The 17,063-nt window shown below is 39.0% G+C and overlaps 1 protein-coding gene across 1 annotated transcript in view; it reads left to right on the top strand.

The window, feature by feature from the left end:
* Positions 1–17,063, top strand: part of scn5lab (sodium channel, voltage gated, type V-like, alpha b) — a 125,218-nt gene that overhangs the window by 17,842 nt on the left and 90,313 nt on the right. Inside the window, exons 2-7 of the mRNA XM_053493853.1 lie at positions 1,327–1,634; positions 5,296–5,414; positions 8,814–8,903; positions 10,765–10,893; positions 13,701–13,792; positions 15,604–15,855. Of these exons, the coding sequence (XP_053349828.1) occupies positions 1,368–1,634; positions 5,296–5,414; positions 8,814–8,903; positions 10,765–10,893; positions 13,701–13,792; positions 15,604–15,855 (949 nt within the window). The 5' untranslated portion in view covers positions 1,327–1,367. The remainder of the gene's footprint in view (positions 1–1,326; positions 1,635–5,295; positions 5,415–8,813; positions 8,904–10,764; positions 10,894–13,700; positions 13,793–15,603; positions 15,856–17,063) is intronic.

Here is a 17,063-nt window from a genome sequence, read left to right as displayed (position 1 = left end):
GATGATGTTCTGTGCTCGGGGCCAACGCAAGGTCCTGACTTTAGTGCAGACTCGTTTAACCTATGGAAGACAACAGGAAGGTTTTTCCGCTTCCGCTTTAGGAAGATTAGAGACTGGATTCTCGTATATACAGTATTTAAATGCTTGTACCTGTTTACAAAAATTTAACCCCTTAAAGTCCCAAAACCAAATTGAAATTTAATTGAAGTTAATTTTATATCTTGAAACAGGTTCTATATTCTAATAATTACATAATAATACTCTAAGGTGAATTAAAGAATAAGAAACTGCCAGTTCAAGAGGGAAATATGAAGCTGTGATGGGATTATTATAATGTTTTTGGCAGCTATTTACCATGTTAAGTACACCTTCATTTAAAGTTACATAAGAAGCTGTAATGATACAAATAGTCTGCTTGTTCAGATGAGATTTTGCGTCTGTCATGAACACCTCCTGCTAGAACACCTTCTGCATGCTAAAACAGATGAAAAATGATCTCTTCTCCAATTATTTTGCTGAAAGATATAACAGATGGCCTGGTCTGTATGAATATGCACACAGGCGTGTTTTTGTCCAGAGGAATACCAGTCATACAGTGAGGAAATCCTACTCCATTCACAAGTTCAAACAACACAAAAACGCTGTCTAATTTGCTGTTTTAATTATACAGTATGTCACGTTAGGTGTATATGTAGATTTTGTTTTTCCTGTTTTTTAATAGACAGCATGGCGGCACTGCGAGAAGTGTTGCTGTTGTATACAGTAGATCCGAGCTCTCCGGTTTACTCGAGTGTTTACTGTTTGTAGGGCATTTCCTTTGTTCTCCTCAGGTTCTCCGGTTTCATAGCACGTCCCAGAAACATGCTGGTAGGTGGAACTGGGACTCTAAATTGCCGATAGATTGGAATGTATGCATGTATGTGTGTGTGTGTGGTGCCAGATAAAAGACAGGTGTCCAATCCAGGGTGAAATCCTGCCTTGCTCCTAGTCTTACTGACCTAGGCTTTGACTGACCAGCATGAAGAGCTTAATGATAATGAGCATTAGTTATCTCATCATTTAGAGTGAACAGTAATTGGGATTTTTGATATTATCAAAAAACGGCCAGTATGGCCACCAGTTTTCATTCCAGTCACATCTAATGGTTTTTAAATGTCATATCCAAGACCTAGATCAGTTGATTAAACCAGTGGACTTGGATATGACTTCTTCTTGGTTAGAATGAAACTCTGCAGTCCTTTGTGCAAGAGACTAAAACAAGTCTAATTTACATTTTTTACAGTGGAATAAACTCTCTCTATCTGTCTCTTTTTTTCCCTTCCTCAGCTGTGAAGTAACCATTAGGATAGGAGGCTCAGGATGAAAAGATGGCAACCTTGCTGTTTCCACCGGGTTCCGACAGCTTGCACCGGTTCACTCGTGAATCCCTGGCTGGCATTGAGCAGAGGATCGCCGAAGAAGAGGCGCAGAAGGCCAGGGAGTACCAGGAGGACTTGGGTGACGTGGAGACTCCCAAGCGCCGGGCAGACCTGGAGGCCGGGAAGCAGCTCCCCCGCATATTTGGAGACATTCCATCAGAACTGGTGGGGGTGCCGCTGGAGGACATCGACTCATATTATTTCCAGAACAAACGAGTGGGTGTTGGCGTTTCATACCTACACACACACACACACACACACACACACAAGCACACATAGGCCAAAGCTAGAGTTTGGTGATGACTGCCTTCATACTTTCGATATATTAATGCAATTTAGACATCTGCGGTACTGAAAGCAATTAAACCAACTATGTGTTTACTTTCGGCAGTTAAACAGATGTCCTATAATGTGAAGAATGCTGTTTGATGAAGGGTTACTGTCAGTGCAGATTTTGTAGTTGGCCAGCATAGTTGATTTATTTGAGCTGATTCAGAGAAGCCTGGGAAAAAAGGAAATAACTGATGACAAGCATGAGTCACTGAGCTGATGATGGCCACTAATGCTGGCGCTGCTGCGCTGGCTGGTGTCTTATACACATTTTCTCTGAGAGTCGCCGCACAAATCTGCCTTTTCATGAATTTCAGATTAGGCTAACATTTTGGTCCATTGTTGTCTGCGAAAAAAAAAAAGAAAAAAACTTTCTGTGTTTAAAAGAACACTCAGGTCCTCATAAAAAAGCTTAAAAAGTGCAAGCATTATACCAAAATTAGAATTTCCTGTCTTTTTTTTTCCGGTCATCCTGACCCCTAACTTTATCGTAGCATGAAAATATTTTGATTTTATTTTTCGACAATGCATGCAATACTTTGTGCTATTGTGGAAGAAGACGAATGTGCATCAGTGACTTTGCTTTTAATAGACCTCTTCACCGTTTTATCAGCAAGCTATGTCTCCCATGCCCTGCACTCGTGAAATCCATGGTCCGGCGCAAGCCACAATTGTCAGCTTAATACGTGTTCTTGTTGACACAGACAAGGCCACTGTACGGGGGGGATTAAGTCAGTTATCTGAGACTGGGAGCCAAGGAGAAAGTTTAGCCGAAGGAGATGAAGGGTAGCATGTTTTTTTTTTCTTTATTCTGCCCTTTGTTTTATTTAGCAGAAGGACAAGTCTTCAGCAAATGCTGCTGTTGTTGCAGGCATTATGGTTTTGGTTAAAGCTACGGTAACTTCTGGTTTGGAGACATGAAAGAGAAACTCATATAACACACACACACACATGAACTCACTAACTAAGGGCAGTTTTACTTTTTCCACTTTATCTCTTTTCTGTCTGCTCTGTGCTATTCCCCCTTTTTTTGTCCTCTCTTTTGTTATTCCCCAAATTTCATATGCTTGCACTCTGCTTGCGCTGCAGACGGTCTCCCACAGGATATCTGAGGGAGGTAGAAACAAATAGCGGCAAGGATGACCCAAATGTTACATAAAGATATGCAATGTGATCTACAAATCACTGCATTTAAAAAGGTTACAGAAGGGCAGGGGGCCAGAATTCTCCGAAAGGTGGCGAGCATGTTTCTAACCCCATATATTGTTCACGTCCTAAAAAGAAGAGAGAGAGAGAGAGAGAAAGAGAGAGAGAGATCTGTTGACACGTCGTGCCACAGTTATAGAGGGAAAATTTGCTGACCCTGATGGTGGCAATTATTCTTCATGCGTTGACTACTCACATTATTTATGCGGGGGTGAGACGGTATAAATTTAGAGCGGTGAGGAAGCCATGAATCCTGGGCAACCAAGCAGGACTGTTTGCGCAGCGTGAGGATAGAGAGTCTCCCTGCTCCTGTCACCCATGGTGACAGTGTCCCCCGATAGCACACATCCTCCCCATTCAACCCTGCTCTGATTCATTTGTTAGCTGCTCTTTGTGCTTTGTCTTCTTAAAATTTACTGGTTCAAAGAAGGAGGGTTGTTTGTATGGGGGGAAGAGTTATGAGTTTGCTATTGAAGGCACTTTTATAGTTTTTTTTTTTTTTTTTAAATAAATTAGCTCAGCACTGAGAAGCTCAATAATAAAACAAAAAGAAAAGGTAGCGGGATGTCGGATATACTGTATTTTTGACTGTACGATGATCAGTTTTTGGTTATAATATGTCGGCTTTGTTCTGACAGGTACAACAAAGCTGTTATAAGTCTGTCATTTAACTTAATTTAAAAGAACTGTTGTAACTACATTAGTACTACTATGCATAAACAGGGTCAGCTGGTTTAAATCCAAAGTTTTTATTTTATTTGTCATGTACACAGCCATACAGAGTATGATATGCAGGGAAACGCTTACACGACTGTCCGGATCTAAAACGTAAAGAAGAATAGAATAGAAAGATTTCATTACAATAAGGATACAATTAAACTAAAGGATTTTCTAAAAAAAAAAAAAAAAAAAAAAAAGTAAATAAAATATCAATTAAAAAATGTTAAGAACTGGGATGGAATATACAAATGAACTATAAACTGAATTATAAACTGAATTAATAAATAGACATACTATATATAAAAATCTATAAATTATACAGAATGTACAAGGTGTAATTGTAAACTGAGAGGTTTAAAAATATAGAAGTGTAAAGATACTGTGTGGGTAGGACAGCATCAGAATGAGTGAAACATGAAGCATGAGCTGAAATGATGTGGATGTGTGTGTCGTCAGCAGTGTTATTGTCCATGTTCCAAAGTTTTATGTGTAAAATACGAACAAGTAAAGTGCACCATATGAGCAGTGTACAAATGCGCAACATAGCGGCTAATGTGCTACATCATGACCCTGATGTGTAAGCAGGAATGTAGCGTGTTTGTGTGTGTGTGTGTGTGTGTGTGTGTGTGTGTGTGTGTGTGTGTGTGTGTGTTTATCATGTGAAGGAAACATAAGCAAGTCCCTTATCAGTTTAGTGCTTTGGGGTGTTCTATAAAGGGCCTAAGCAGTCTCTTTCTCTTTTAAAATTGAAAATATCTCTAAACATAACACTCTGTTTTTGATATCAGCATTGTCTTTGCAGATAAGTGACGATTTTATGGGAACAAGAACGACACCAACATTAATGGTCAGAAGTAAAGCCATATCAGAGGAATATTAGAGGAATTAGAGGCCGTGGCTCATTTCTTTCCAGTTCAGGCGGCGAGGATGAGATTATTGCAGCCTATCTACTGAGTGTCATGAAACGCCTGCTTAATTTGGTGTCCATTACTGCTTATTTATTTAAACCTGCTGCACTCACACTTCCATAGCATGTCATCAGCAGTGATTGAAGAGCCACACTTGAAATAAAATACAACATGCAATAAACATGAACAAGGCAGATTATTTACTTAAGCACAGATTCTTTCAATGCATTTAGAGAAGAAATTTAAAGGAAACACTGCAGAATTAAAGTACCAGTTACAGAATGGTAGGTTTAGTAAGAGAACTGGGTACCGTGATCATTCAGAAGAGTCATAAGATGATCATAAATGACATACTGTATCGGTGTATGTGTAAAAGTTCCATGCCTACAGTAGAGTATAATGAGACCTTGTTCTATATAAAGTTCAATCCTATATGTTACATAATAGAAACATTATAATACTGTTATAGCTATACAGTAATTAATGCATAAAAGGTTGTTTATTTAGCCTTCGTGGTTAATATTCCATCCCTGAGTACAAATGAGTCGTAACTACACAATACATTTATTTTACAATAGACTATTTGTCCTGTTTAACATGCTGCATTTGAAACCTCTGCCAAGGTTGAACGTTAACGTCTTTGAAATATCATATTTATTGTCAGTTTTATTCTAACCTATTGATTATCTCTCTCTTTTCTCTCTTTTCTCCAGACTTTTATAGTACTAAACAAAGGGAAGGCCATCTTCCGATTTAGTGCCACATCTGCACTCTATATTTTTAGCCCTTTTCATCCTGTTAGAAGAGCATCGATAAGGATTTTAGTACATTCATATCCTTTTTGCTGTCCATCCAAAGGCTCCATTGTATGTGCTGAAGTTTTTAAATTGTACTGATTGTCATAACACCAAATCTGTCCAGTACCTTTCACTCTTTCGAGTTCTCCTCACGGTTGTATTGTTCCCTTCTCTCGGTATTTTCCTCTTGTTTTGTTTTTTTCCTTCCACGTAACCATGTATATTCTTTTTTATTCCCATTTATTCTTTCCTGTCTTGTTGCTAAATTGTGATTGATTTGTTGATGGACATGTAGATATTTTTTTCCATTAATTTCGTTTTTTTTTTTTCCCTGAATGTCTTTTTTTTCTTATTCTTTTTCTCGTCTTTTATGTTTTCTTTTCTCTCTTTCTTAGAAGTGGTTTTAATAGTGGGGAAAAAAAAAAAACTTCACATATTGCCAGCAAAGTCCTTACTCTCTTCTGAAGGACGGGACTAAATAGATAATGCTTCTTTTAATAAAAAAAAAAAAAGAGGGTATTTTCTTCTGTGCAGGTCCTCCAATTGATTTTAAATGCAAAGTCAAAATATAGGGAAAAAATGTCCACGTGTACAAAGTTAGCATGGGTATGATCAGCATTCAGCTATCAGTCATCTCGTTCAGGAAGTCAAAATGTCTAGGCATGAGCTCACTTGTGCATTCTTACCAATCTACTCAGACTCTAACATTCAAGGTCCTGTATGCTATGTATGGGCACTCCTTTGTGTGAACAATGCCAAGTTTGGATGGCTTGATTCCCAGCTATGGAGTGATCAAACCTCCAAAGACCTCAATGCCCAACACCCTTCCTTTGCCAGCAGCTGCTAAAAATAACAGGCCAAGCAGTTAGCCATGTTTCAGGGTGTCGAGAAATATTAGGCTCGTGGATACTTTGCTCTTGTCAGGGTGATAAGCAGGTGAAAAGAGTTACTTAGGACGTACTGTGAGGCTCCACCCAGCCCCCCTTTGCGAAGAGATTCTCCTTCTAGGGTAGCAGGGCCAGCTGTATGATCCACACCCACCACAGTGATGCCGAGTGTTATGCCAGCACCAGATTTTAACTCTATCTCAGATTTCAGAGGTATAACATAAAAGACAAGGGCATGGTTTTGTGTGTGTGTGTGCGCCTGTGCTGGCTGAGTGGTGAAAAGTACTCACTTCCAGGCGACGGCACAGACGCCACACGCCAGCGCTAATAGCAGATTACCCGCAGGAGTGGGTGCCTGGAAACATGTTTGATTAGCCAGTGCCACAAGAGCACAGTCATAACTTGCAGCCTAACAGAGAAGGCAGAACGCAGCCCCGCCGCTCCGCGCTGAAGTGATTGCACTCATTAGAAAAATGCGAGAAATGCGATTCACAAATCAGTGTGTCGGCGCCAGGCAACATAAGCAGCCTATCGGAGGGGTGAAATAACCTTAAGACAAGCTGCCGACAACACATGCTCTCCAGCACGTCCAAGACTTGACAGGCCATTCTGGAGAATCAGGGGACTCAGATTGCAGCGCTGTAAGATTTTCCCATGAAGCGGATTTAGACATAATTGATTAAGCTGAGTCTTCAAAATAAGGTCTTAACAGCATTTTGCCGGCCTCGTTTGGCCGTGGAGCTGAGACGGACTTTTTCCCCGTAGCAGATGTGTGGCATGCCTTTGGTCTCTGTGCGTGTGGTTACGATGCGCAGGGTAAACGCTGAGGTAATAGGAGATCCCCCACAGGCCCCTGGTAATTTAGGGCTGATAGCACTGACACCGCAACTTTCCTAATCAGGGATATTTCTTCATCAGTCACAGAGAAATGATTACACGTGAGATTTTTCCCATGTAGGTGACTACATGATAACAAACTCCCGCGGTGCAAATCGGAATTAATGCTCAGTATTTTTGTGCGTTGGAGAAATAATTATTATATATTAGAGTGCAGGAAGAGTCATTATGGAGATCATATCGTTTCCTTTTTTTTTTTGTCCCCCTTTAAACCAACACCAACATCCCTTGTCATTACTAATTATTCTGCAATATGAATGATTTCTTCTCGAGTCTAGCAGCAGAAATAAATCCGGATGTTACTGTAAGCATCTTCACAATGATGGATTTTAAAGTGTAGTTAAACAGGTATTCTGGGGGAGAGGTTGGAGGAAAACATCTTTCGAATTCCCCGATGTCACTGATGGAGTGAAGTGGGAACATAATAAGGCCCGGATTACGTGGCTATGCAGAGGTTTCAAATTGCCTGTTCTGAAGAAAATGATGAAAATAAGACAAAGTAGGAGGGCCACATACTGAGACTGTATTTACAGAAGCAGGATAGGCCCACGCCTCACTGACTAAGTTATAATTTTCAGCATCATTTAGCAGAATGAGCAGATGTCAATTACTGTCAACTGGTTGCTGCGAACAAGTCTGGTTTTTTAGACCCCTATATTACAAGTTCCATAAACCTGTAATCAAACCCCGCTATGAAAACTCTACCGCAAGAACGGGTCACACATAGGAATCTGACATTACTTTTCACTTATTAGTACTGTATTAAAAAAAAATACCATATATACAGAAATGTAGTATTTTAGAGAAATTTGAAACATTTTGAAAATGTAATATTTATATCTGATATGCTGTGGTTAAATAATGGAAGAGTGGCACAACTGTTTGTATTTTGGCTTTTTACCCCAGCACCACATTACTAATACTACTACTAATAATAATCATAATCATGGTGTCGTAGTGGTTAGCCCTGTGGCCTCGCACCTCAGCACACAGGGTCCACTTTGGCACCCTGTCCAGAGTGTAAACACCCACACTAAAGGCAACTGCACAGGATAAGACGTGTAAAAGAAGAATGAATAAATCATCATCATCGATCCACTGTGACCCTGACCCGGGTTAAATGGTTACTGATGATGATGATGATGCTGACGTTTATCCTCACTTTATTGTCCACTTTATTGTCATCCTTAAAGAACATTATCTGTGCATTTCTGCTTTTGAACAATGTACCAAACAACTGATTTTTTTCTTCTTCTCATGAGATGTCATGTTGTGAGATGCTTTGTGTCTGATCTGCTATTCTAATATTTCCATCTCATCATGGTCTGCATTACTGGCAATTCTTTAATGCTTGTAATTTAAGCATAATAAATGCAAATGTCACATCTATTATCGGCTCCGAAGCGATCGGGCTTGAACTTAGTTTGGAACAACTGACGAGCCGAGTTAGGCTCAGAAGTTAGGGACTATGCATTAATAAGAATGTTCCTCTGGTGTTGTTGTAAATAGCCTTTAATTAAAATTGGCCTTTAATGTCTTAATCAAATTGCATTACAATTTTAATGTCATAGAGGCGAGAAAAAAAAAGTCACTGTCCAATTAATTATGTGTGTGTTTTTCGCAAATACAGATTTTCCTTAACACTCTTACATTATTCAGTCTGTTCATTATGTGCACTATTTTGACAAACTGTTGCTTCATGGCCATGTCGGAACCAGTGCAGTGGGCCAAGTATGTCGAGTAAGTACCCACTTTTATCCTCTTTCTCTCTCTCTCTCTCTGTCTGTCTCTCTCTCTCTCTCTCTATAGGCATCGCAGCCTGTCCGGACTAAAAGACTCTCTGTTAGTTCCTCTGTACCTCTTTCTGTTCTCTGATCTCATGACCCTCTTTAACTGTATTGACCTCTGAACTGTACCCTGTTTGTCCTGATGTAAAGCTTTGCCAGGTGTTTGTTGCCTTGCCAACCTCAATTAGCAAGTAAGTTAACGATGCGACTGTGTCGAGCCCATGACTTTGCTAATTGCACCTCTGCTATGCTACATTGGAATGAAATCATGGTATGGTTGTCATATACTCTTATACCATTCTGCCTTCCAAAATTTTCATTAAAGGGAGTAACACTTTGAAAGGAAAAACAAGGTCAAAACCAAAAAAAAAACTAGAATATCATATACAGTACATATGGATAATAGTTTTAGATTAATTTGGCCAACACAATATATATACTGTAGATATGTATTTTTTTAAATAACATGGGTTAAATCCTTTCTATCTATCTATCTATCTATCTATCTATCTATCTATCTATCTATCTATCTATCTATCTATCTATCTATCTATCTTGTGGGTTCTGTCTTCTCTGTGGTGTGTTTTCTGTCTATCTGTCTCTCCCTGCCTCTGTGTGTGACAGTCACCTCGCCTGTCCATCTGTCTCCCCGTGCACTTGTGTGTGTCGCTGCCACGGTCCGTCCACACAGATCATTGCTCTTTCAGCGTGTTTGTGGATCCGCCTGTTTGTCTCGCACTGTGTCTGTTGATCATTTCCAGCATCAGTAAGAGCCCAGCCGCAGTTTGTGCATGCTCACCATGCATCAGAACGGATGGAACGGATGGAACGGATTTATCCCATGTTTAATTGACCTGATGTAGTTTGCCGTATTCTGAGACTTGCTCTGCGGTGAAAGTTCCTGCTCAGGAGCAGTGTGGCTCGTGTCAGTTCACGCAAGTTCACCTATAACGAAGCCCCCTGCACTTGTCTCTTTTGGACTCGGCGCACTGTCACAAAGCATTTGGGCTTTTTCTTTTTGAATAGGTGTTGATTGGCATGCAGGGAAACTCAGATGATGACTAGACCTGTTCTGACCCAGTAAAAATGTTGTACCTCTCAGCATCTTGTAAGTTGATGTGTCTAGCACTACATGCACGCGTGTGCGCATACGATGGAAAATCTGAAAAGAGGTTTGGAGAATTTTTTTTTTTTTAGCCAACATGTAATTATAAACCAAACAAGGATTTAAAAAAGAAAGCTTATAATCAAGCTTTCTTTTAGGACTGATATTATGAAAAAAAACAAAAAAACTTTAATTTAAAATCTGGGTTTTATTTTAATTTTTGTGAAAGTAAGAGCAAGGAAGAGAGGAAGAAACAGAAATATGAGCATGCACATCAGAATGCAGCATCCTTCATCTCAATCACTATCCACTCCATCAGATTTTGTATTTATTTTTTTATTTTTTGCTGGATTTTATGCCCATTCTTAATGATTGCAATCTCATCAATCATCAGCTGTCAAAGGAACTTGTCACTCATACCTCAGGGGCTGCTAGTGTACTGTAACTTTGCTTTCCACGTATTGTTGGTTCTCATAAGTCTCTCTCTCTCTCTCTCTCTCTCTCTCTCTCTCTCTCTCACACACACACACACATACTCACACACACATATTCCCCATTGCTCCATGTTTGTTAAACTCTGTGCACTGTGGATCAGACCATGCTTTAAAAAAGAGGGGAGACTTAAACTACTAAATCATCACCAGTAAATCTCAATCATCTGCCCGTTTCTCCACCCCTTTTTCTTCCCCATCCTTTGCTTCTCGCCTAGGTACACCTTCACGGGAATCTACACGTTTGAATCGTTGATAAAAATTTTGGCGCGAGGGTTCTGCATCGGACCATTCACCTTCCTGCGGGATCCGTGGAACTGGCTGGATTTCAGCGTGATTGTCATGGCGTAAGTACAGTACATCATCCCCTGGCCTTTAATGATCTCCCGTTACCTTTTTGATCCCATTTACCCTACTTCCCCAACTTCATTTTAGAATTAATATCAAACTATGTTAAATGAATACAAATCATGGGTTACTATTAAAGTAATAAGCATTTTCTATTCTATTAATAAAGCTATCCTCTTTGTTTGTTGTATAATCAGTCTGTGATGAAAATAGTCACATATGTTCACATCTTCCATCTTAAAGATACAGTATGTAAGATTTGGGAATTGGGAATGGCACCCTCCCTGGAATTGATAAAATTGATAAAAAAGATATTGTTAAATAGTGTTTCGTAATATTTAATAGCAATGACAGTAAATAGTACATTAATGATGGTAATGGAGTAGTGAGGGGGAGTGGTGGCTCAGTGGTGGGAGAGGCTGTAGATTGCTGATCAGAGGGTAGGGGGGTTGAGCCCAGGTGGCCACTGCTGGGACCTTGACCCTATGCCCTTATATAATACCCAGCCACTGGGATGCAGGGTATCCTCAGTGTCAGAATGCAGTGACCACAAGAAATGAAAGAACCCAGGAATGAAATAAAATAAATAAAAATAATGGCGTGGCATACTGTTCAGCACTTTGTGTCGCAGCCCAGCTCAGGCTTTTTTTTTTTTTTTTTCAATGATGTGATGATAAAATCATTTGATCAGCAGCAGTGCCTGTGCATCACCGACGTACCACAGTCTGCTAATAATGTAAGATCATACTCAAAGAATGAACTAGTCACCTCATGTTAAGATGGTAACCAGATCGCTAAAATCTACGTTCTGGTTGCTCCGCTGTAATCCATCAGGACACGGTGTGCACTAGATATGAATCTGACTGAATGTAGGACCTGTCTCTGAGGCACTGTGTTCCCTGTGTATTTTGTTCTCCAACTTGTCCAAAAAGTTTGACACAAGCCAGATAATGTTAGCACGCTAGTTAAATCCGATATACAAGGATTAAAAGACAGAGATCAGATGACCAGAAGGCTTGAATCACTCAGTGTCTTCAAAAATAATAAAGTTATTAAAATGTAATAATATGTTTATAAGCCTTTGGGTATTCACCACCAGCTACTGTTAATTCAATAGAAAAAAAATATGTAAACATCATCCGTACTAGTAATACAGTCTTATAGTGTTAAATCTATAGGAGATTCTTCCAGTCTCTGTTTTGACTGCCTCTCAGTCACTGTGTAGTCAGGCTTCATTTGTTCAGGAAGTTTGTCAGTGATTATGTTTCAGGAACACCAATTCCCCTCTGCCACCCCCAATATTACAGCATATCCCTTATGATTCGCATCATATGATATAGTATCTTCTACAGTATCTTTATTATAGCAAAAACACTAGCATCATATACACTGTAGCTTTAAATTTATTATCATTTACCCTGTGCATGACCCTGAGCCCCCAGGAGGCGTTGCCATAGGAACAGGGTTAGACCCAGCTTTGCCCTAATCTCGCCAACTGTTTGTGAGCTATGGATGCGGTGCTGGCAACCATGCAGATATCAACTTATTATTCTGTTTGTTGTAATTAATGTCTACTGTCATACGTTTACTTTTCCTTATATCGCATGTACTGTACGGGTTGTCACTGAAAAATGGGGAGGCGTCTTTTTTTTCTATTTTTTTACGATATTTTTATCATTTAATTGAGTGTCAACAAGGACATGCAAAAGATTTAGTGTTTAATAAACAAGAAAAAAATTTGCAAGGTACTTTATCTTGAAATTCATTTAAAAATACAGGGAAACAAATGAGGAATGAACATCTCAAGGATGCTCAAGGATTCCCATAAATGTCCCGTATTTAAAAGTACACACTCTGCATTATAGTACGAGAAAACTACAATAAGTCTTGTGAGAAGGTTCTCACACATTCACTGTATACTTAAACCATTTTTTGTGATGGAAGTTTTTTCACCTCTTCCTCAACAACAAAGCATCGAAAGCTGGTTATAAAGCTTTGGGAGATTCCAGGACTGGTCCAGGCACTTGAAAGTGCATCATTTAAATGACCTGAGCAATGCTTTTCCACCACTCCAGCTTTGTTTAAAAGATACAAGAGGTTACAAGCCGGAGATGCTTCTCCTTGCAATCCGACGTTCCTATGGAAACTGAATTGCCGCCCTTTCATGTTTGACTGCCACACATCAGAGTTATACGTCCAGACACAATCATATTCTAACACCACTTGACCTTGTCAGTGTCTCATTTGCTGACTACACATGCAATATAACCAGTGGTGTGATATAACCAGTGACGTTTAGCAGTTTTAAAGCAAAGATAAATAGAGTACAATAAACTGCTTTATATCTTCTTTACCTTTTTATATTTAATGTTCTCCTCCTGTCCCTCAGGTGCTTTATTTATCTCCATTCTCCTTTTCATTTCTTTTTGAAATAATTGTAATTTGATTCTGCAGGTTGCTAACTGAGTTTATTAAAGTAGGCAATCTGCAAGCACTTCGAACGTTCAGAGTCCTCCGAGCTTTGAAAACTATATCAGTAATTCCAGGTAAGGGGTACGTGTTGCTGCATTCTAGGAATTAGGCCGCAGTGTTGCTCGTTGTCCAGTCCAGTGCAAATCTCCTTTGAAGTCCAGCTGCCTCAACCCACCTTCCCTCAACATTGTCTCCTTCGAGCATTTCCTGCCCACATCCCAAGATCAACCCATAACCCCCCCCCCCCCCCCCACCCTACCCCCCTCTTCTGTCCTGTTTGCCTATTGTTGGTGGTGTTGTCATTGTGTGCGCTTCGGTTTTTGGCTTATTGCAGATATGTTACTGAGTTTGTGGACCTGGGCAATGTCTCAGCGTTACGGACGTTCAGGGTCCTACGAGCACTGAAAACTATCTCGGTCATACCAGGTGAGAAGGGCGTTAACTACTAAGGTCGAAACGTGTTGCCCAAGGGTTAAACGCCTACCACAAGTTCCCTTGTCTGCCAAACCTGGAGACTCATTTGGAAAACAGGAAACATTGTGTGTAGGCAATGAGACTTTTGATTTGGTAGCATGAGAGGTGCCTTTGAATAATTTCTCAGTACATTACAATGTTTATTACAACAAAAATATTTTTACTCGATATGGAGATTCAGTAAGAACACTTTTATTTTAAATGCCTTTTTCGGATGTCATATGATATTACATGTTTAAGTGTCAAACAAAAGACATTCAAGGGCCAACATGTGTTACAACACAGCAAATACAGTCAGGTGAAATTAAATTAAGGCTGATGGCTCAGATTACAGCTTGGCCTCCAGCCTGTAGGCTCGGTTGTCTAACACCAAAAGTCTCATTGGACCTTAGTGCTTAACACCTAACACAGGCATGGATAGCTTTAGAGTGACTTGCATGATAAGCCTTGAGCATTGACATCAGACGCACAACGACAAAATGAAAGGTTTAAACACTTCTTCAATTTAAGATTAAGTGGCTCAACAGTAAACAGTCTGTTTTACATTATATATATATATATATATATATATATATATATATATATATATATATATATATATATATATATATAATTCATTTATTTGGCTAATTGATTTATGCATCATAAATTCAACTAGGTAAATTACTTAAACTGTTCTCTATGGCGTCTGTGGTCAATTGTTAAGTCTGTGGAGTTTTCAGTAAAACACAGACAAAGATAAGTGTTTGCTTTTGTCATTGTTTGTGGTGTGTTTATGTTGATTTGTGATAGATAGTAAAACTTTTTTATTGTTAACACTCAGTATTGTTTTGCCATACCATAAAATTATGTTTAAAAAGTAATGGGCATGTTAGAAGAAAAGTTGTTTGCATTTATTTTAGTTGATTTTAGTTTATACTGAGTGTGTGTATATGCAATATGACAGTGCCATTACTTAGACTGTACAGAAATGTATATTTAGTTCTGTAACAAAAACACATGCACTACCATTCAAAAGTTTGAAAATAAAATGCATTTTTTAAGCAATCATTAGTCACTTGAGAGACAAATATAAATTAAATATTAGAAATAAATTTATAAATGCACTTAAAATTATTTTTTTTTAAACTGAATGTCCTGATTTTTACATTGTAAAACAATGCTGAAGGCATCCAAAATATGCAATAATCTCATTGCTACTTATGCTCTGTAAAGTCTTCATAACGCCTATAATCTGAGGTGCTGTCTTGCTTTCCTGGGATGGTCTTTATGAGAACCAGATTCATCATGGTGCTTGATGGGAATTGCAAATGCACTTGACAATACTGTTCTTGCAAGAATTACTCCGTAAAGGCTAACCTTCATGTCTTAAAATAACAACTGACTGTTGTTGTTGTTACTTAATTATATAATTGCAAATGTGTTATTTCATAGTTTTAAAAAGAATCAGAAAATATAGAAATATAGAAAATTAATCAAAAATTCACTATAGTAATTAGTATATTATATATAGTATATTAACAATCAAAATAACAAATAAGATGAATGAATATTAAATAACTGTGTCGGGAGATTCCAAAATTTTTGAGTGGTAGTGTGCATACCGGCAGAATTATATTTGCATATACGAACTATTATCTATTAGCATACTTCCTTAAATTTTATTTTACTCCTGTAGCTGTCACTAAATCCTTGCTTGAAAATCATTGTAAATTGATTGGTTTGTTAACTTTGCCTAAGACTGCTGTGTATTCCTCATGTAGGCTTGAAGACCATTGTGGGTGCCCTGATTCAGTCAGTAAAGAAGCTAGCAGATGTCATGATCCTGACTGTGTTCTGTCTGAGTGTGTTTGCTCTCATCGGCCTTCAGCTCTTCATGGGTAACTTACGTCAGAAATGTGTCCGCAGTACGGCCAACTGCTTCAACACCACTGACATCTCTTTAAACAACAATGTCTCCTTCTTCTGCCATAACAAGACCTGGTCATCACTAGACGAGTTCACCACAGATGAAGGTACGAGCTGTTCAGTTCAAGTATGCTAAATGTGGTGTGGCCAGGATATCTGCTATAAAAAATTTTATAATTTTGTTATACTGTATAACCATTACTTATGTAATATACTATCAATTATAGGTTTTATATTTGGCCTCTTATTTACATCTACGGAATTTGACAGACCCCCTCATCCAGAGAGTCTTACTTTATTTCTTTTATATATCTGAGCAATTTTGAGTTAAGGGCTTAGCTCAGCAGTGACAACCTGGCCATGCTCTGATTTAATGCCACCACCTTCTGATCACTAGTCCGACCCCTTGAATTAATCCATTTACCATTATTCTCTATTCCATTACTGCCTGCAACTTTATTCTGGAATGCCAGCATGACATAGTGGTTAGCACAAGGTCCGAGGGTTCGATTCCCACTTCGGGTCTGAGTGCATGTCCTTCCCATGCTGGATGGGTTTCCTCCAGGTACTCAGGTTTCCTCCCACAGTCCAAAGACATGCAGATTAGGTTAACTGGCATTCCCAAATTGTCTGTAGAGTGTGTGGGAGGGTGGGAATAGGCTCGAGGCCCCCCAAGACCCTGTACACAGGATGAGCAGTTCAGAAGATGACTGAATGAATAAGCTGCCTGCTGGTTTCTTCTGGGAAATCTCTAGTTTCCTCCAACCTTCCAAAACATGTCAGTGGGTGAATTTGCTACACTAAAATGACTCCTGAGTGTGTTACTGTTTGTGTATTCATTTTGTACTGTTCGGTACAGGATCTTCAAGAAAGAGCATTCAGTCTAGATTTAACTGGTGTTGGGTGTTTTTTCATTAAGTCAGAATTAAATCAAATTAATGTTTTTACAATAAAGAAAGCAAGAAGAGAAAAAGCGCAGGCTTCCTTATCTGATGAAAGACTCCCACATGACAAACAGGCAGCTCGTTACTTCAAATATCATTTAAGAGATATGAACTTTATACAGGATTGAACAAGTTTATTTCAAATTTAATTCAGTGCGCCTTTCGAGTTTATAATTTGCCAGTGGGAATTATGTCATTTCCGACTTTGGTGCCTTTGAAAGAAACGAAATTGGAAGCTGAATCTGTTAGTGAATTCTACTGAGCTATTTCAACTGAGTGACGTATTTTTTCTTTCTGAGACAGGAAACAGTATAGTGAGTGTATTAGATTTAACCAGTGTTGGGTGTGACGCGGTACTTTGTAGAGTACTT

This window comes from Clarias gariepinus, chromosome 4 (genome assembly GCF_024256425.1).
Source record: "Clarias gariepinus isolate MV-2021 ecotype Netherlands chromosome 4, CGAR_prim_01v2, whole genome shotgun sequence".
NCBI lineage: Eukaryota > Metazoa > Chordata > Actinopteri > Siluriformes > Clariidae > Clarias > Clarias gariepinus.
This window is presented reverse-complemented; position numbering and strand designations above follow the sequence as displayed.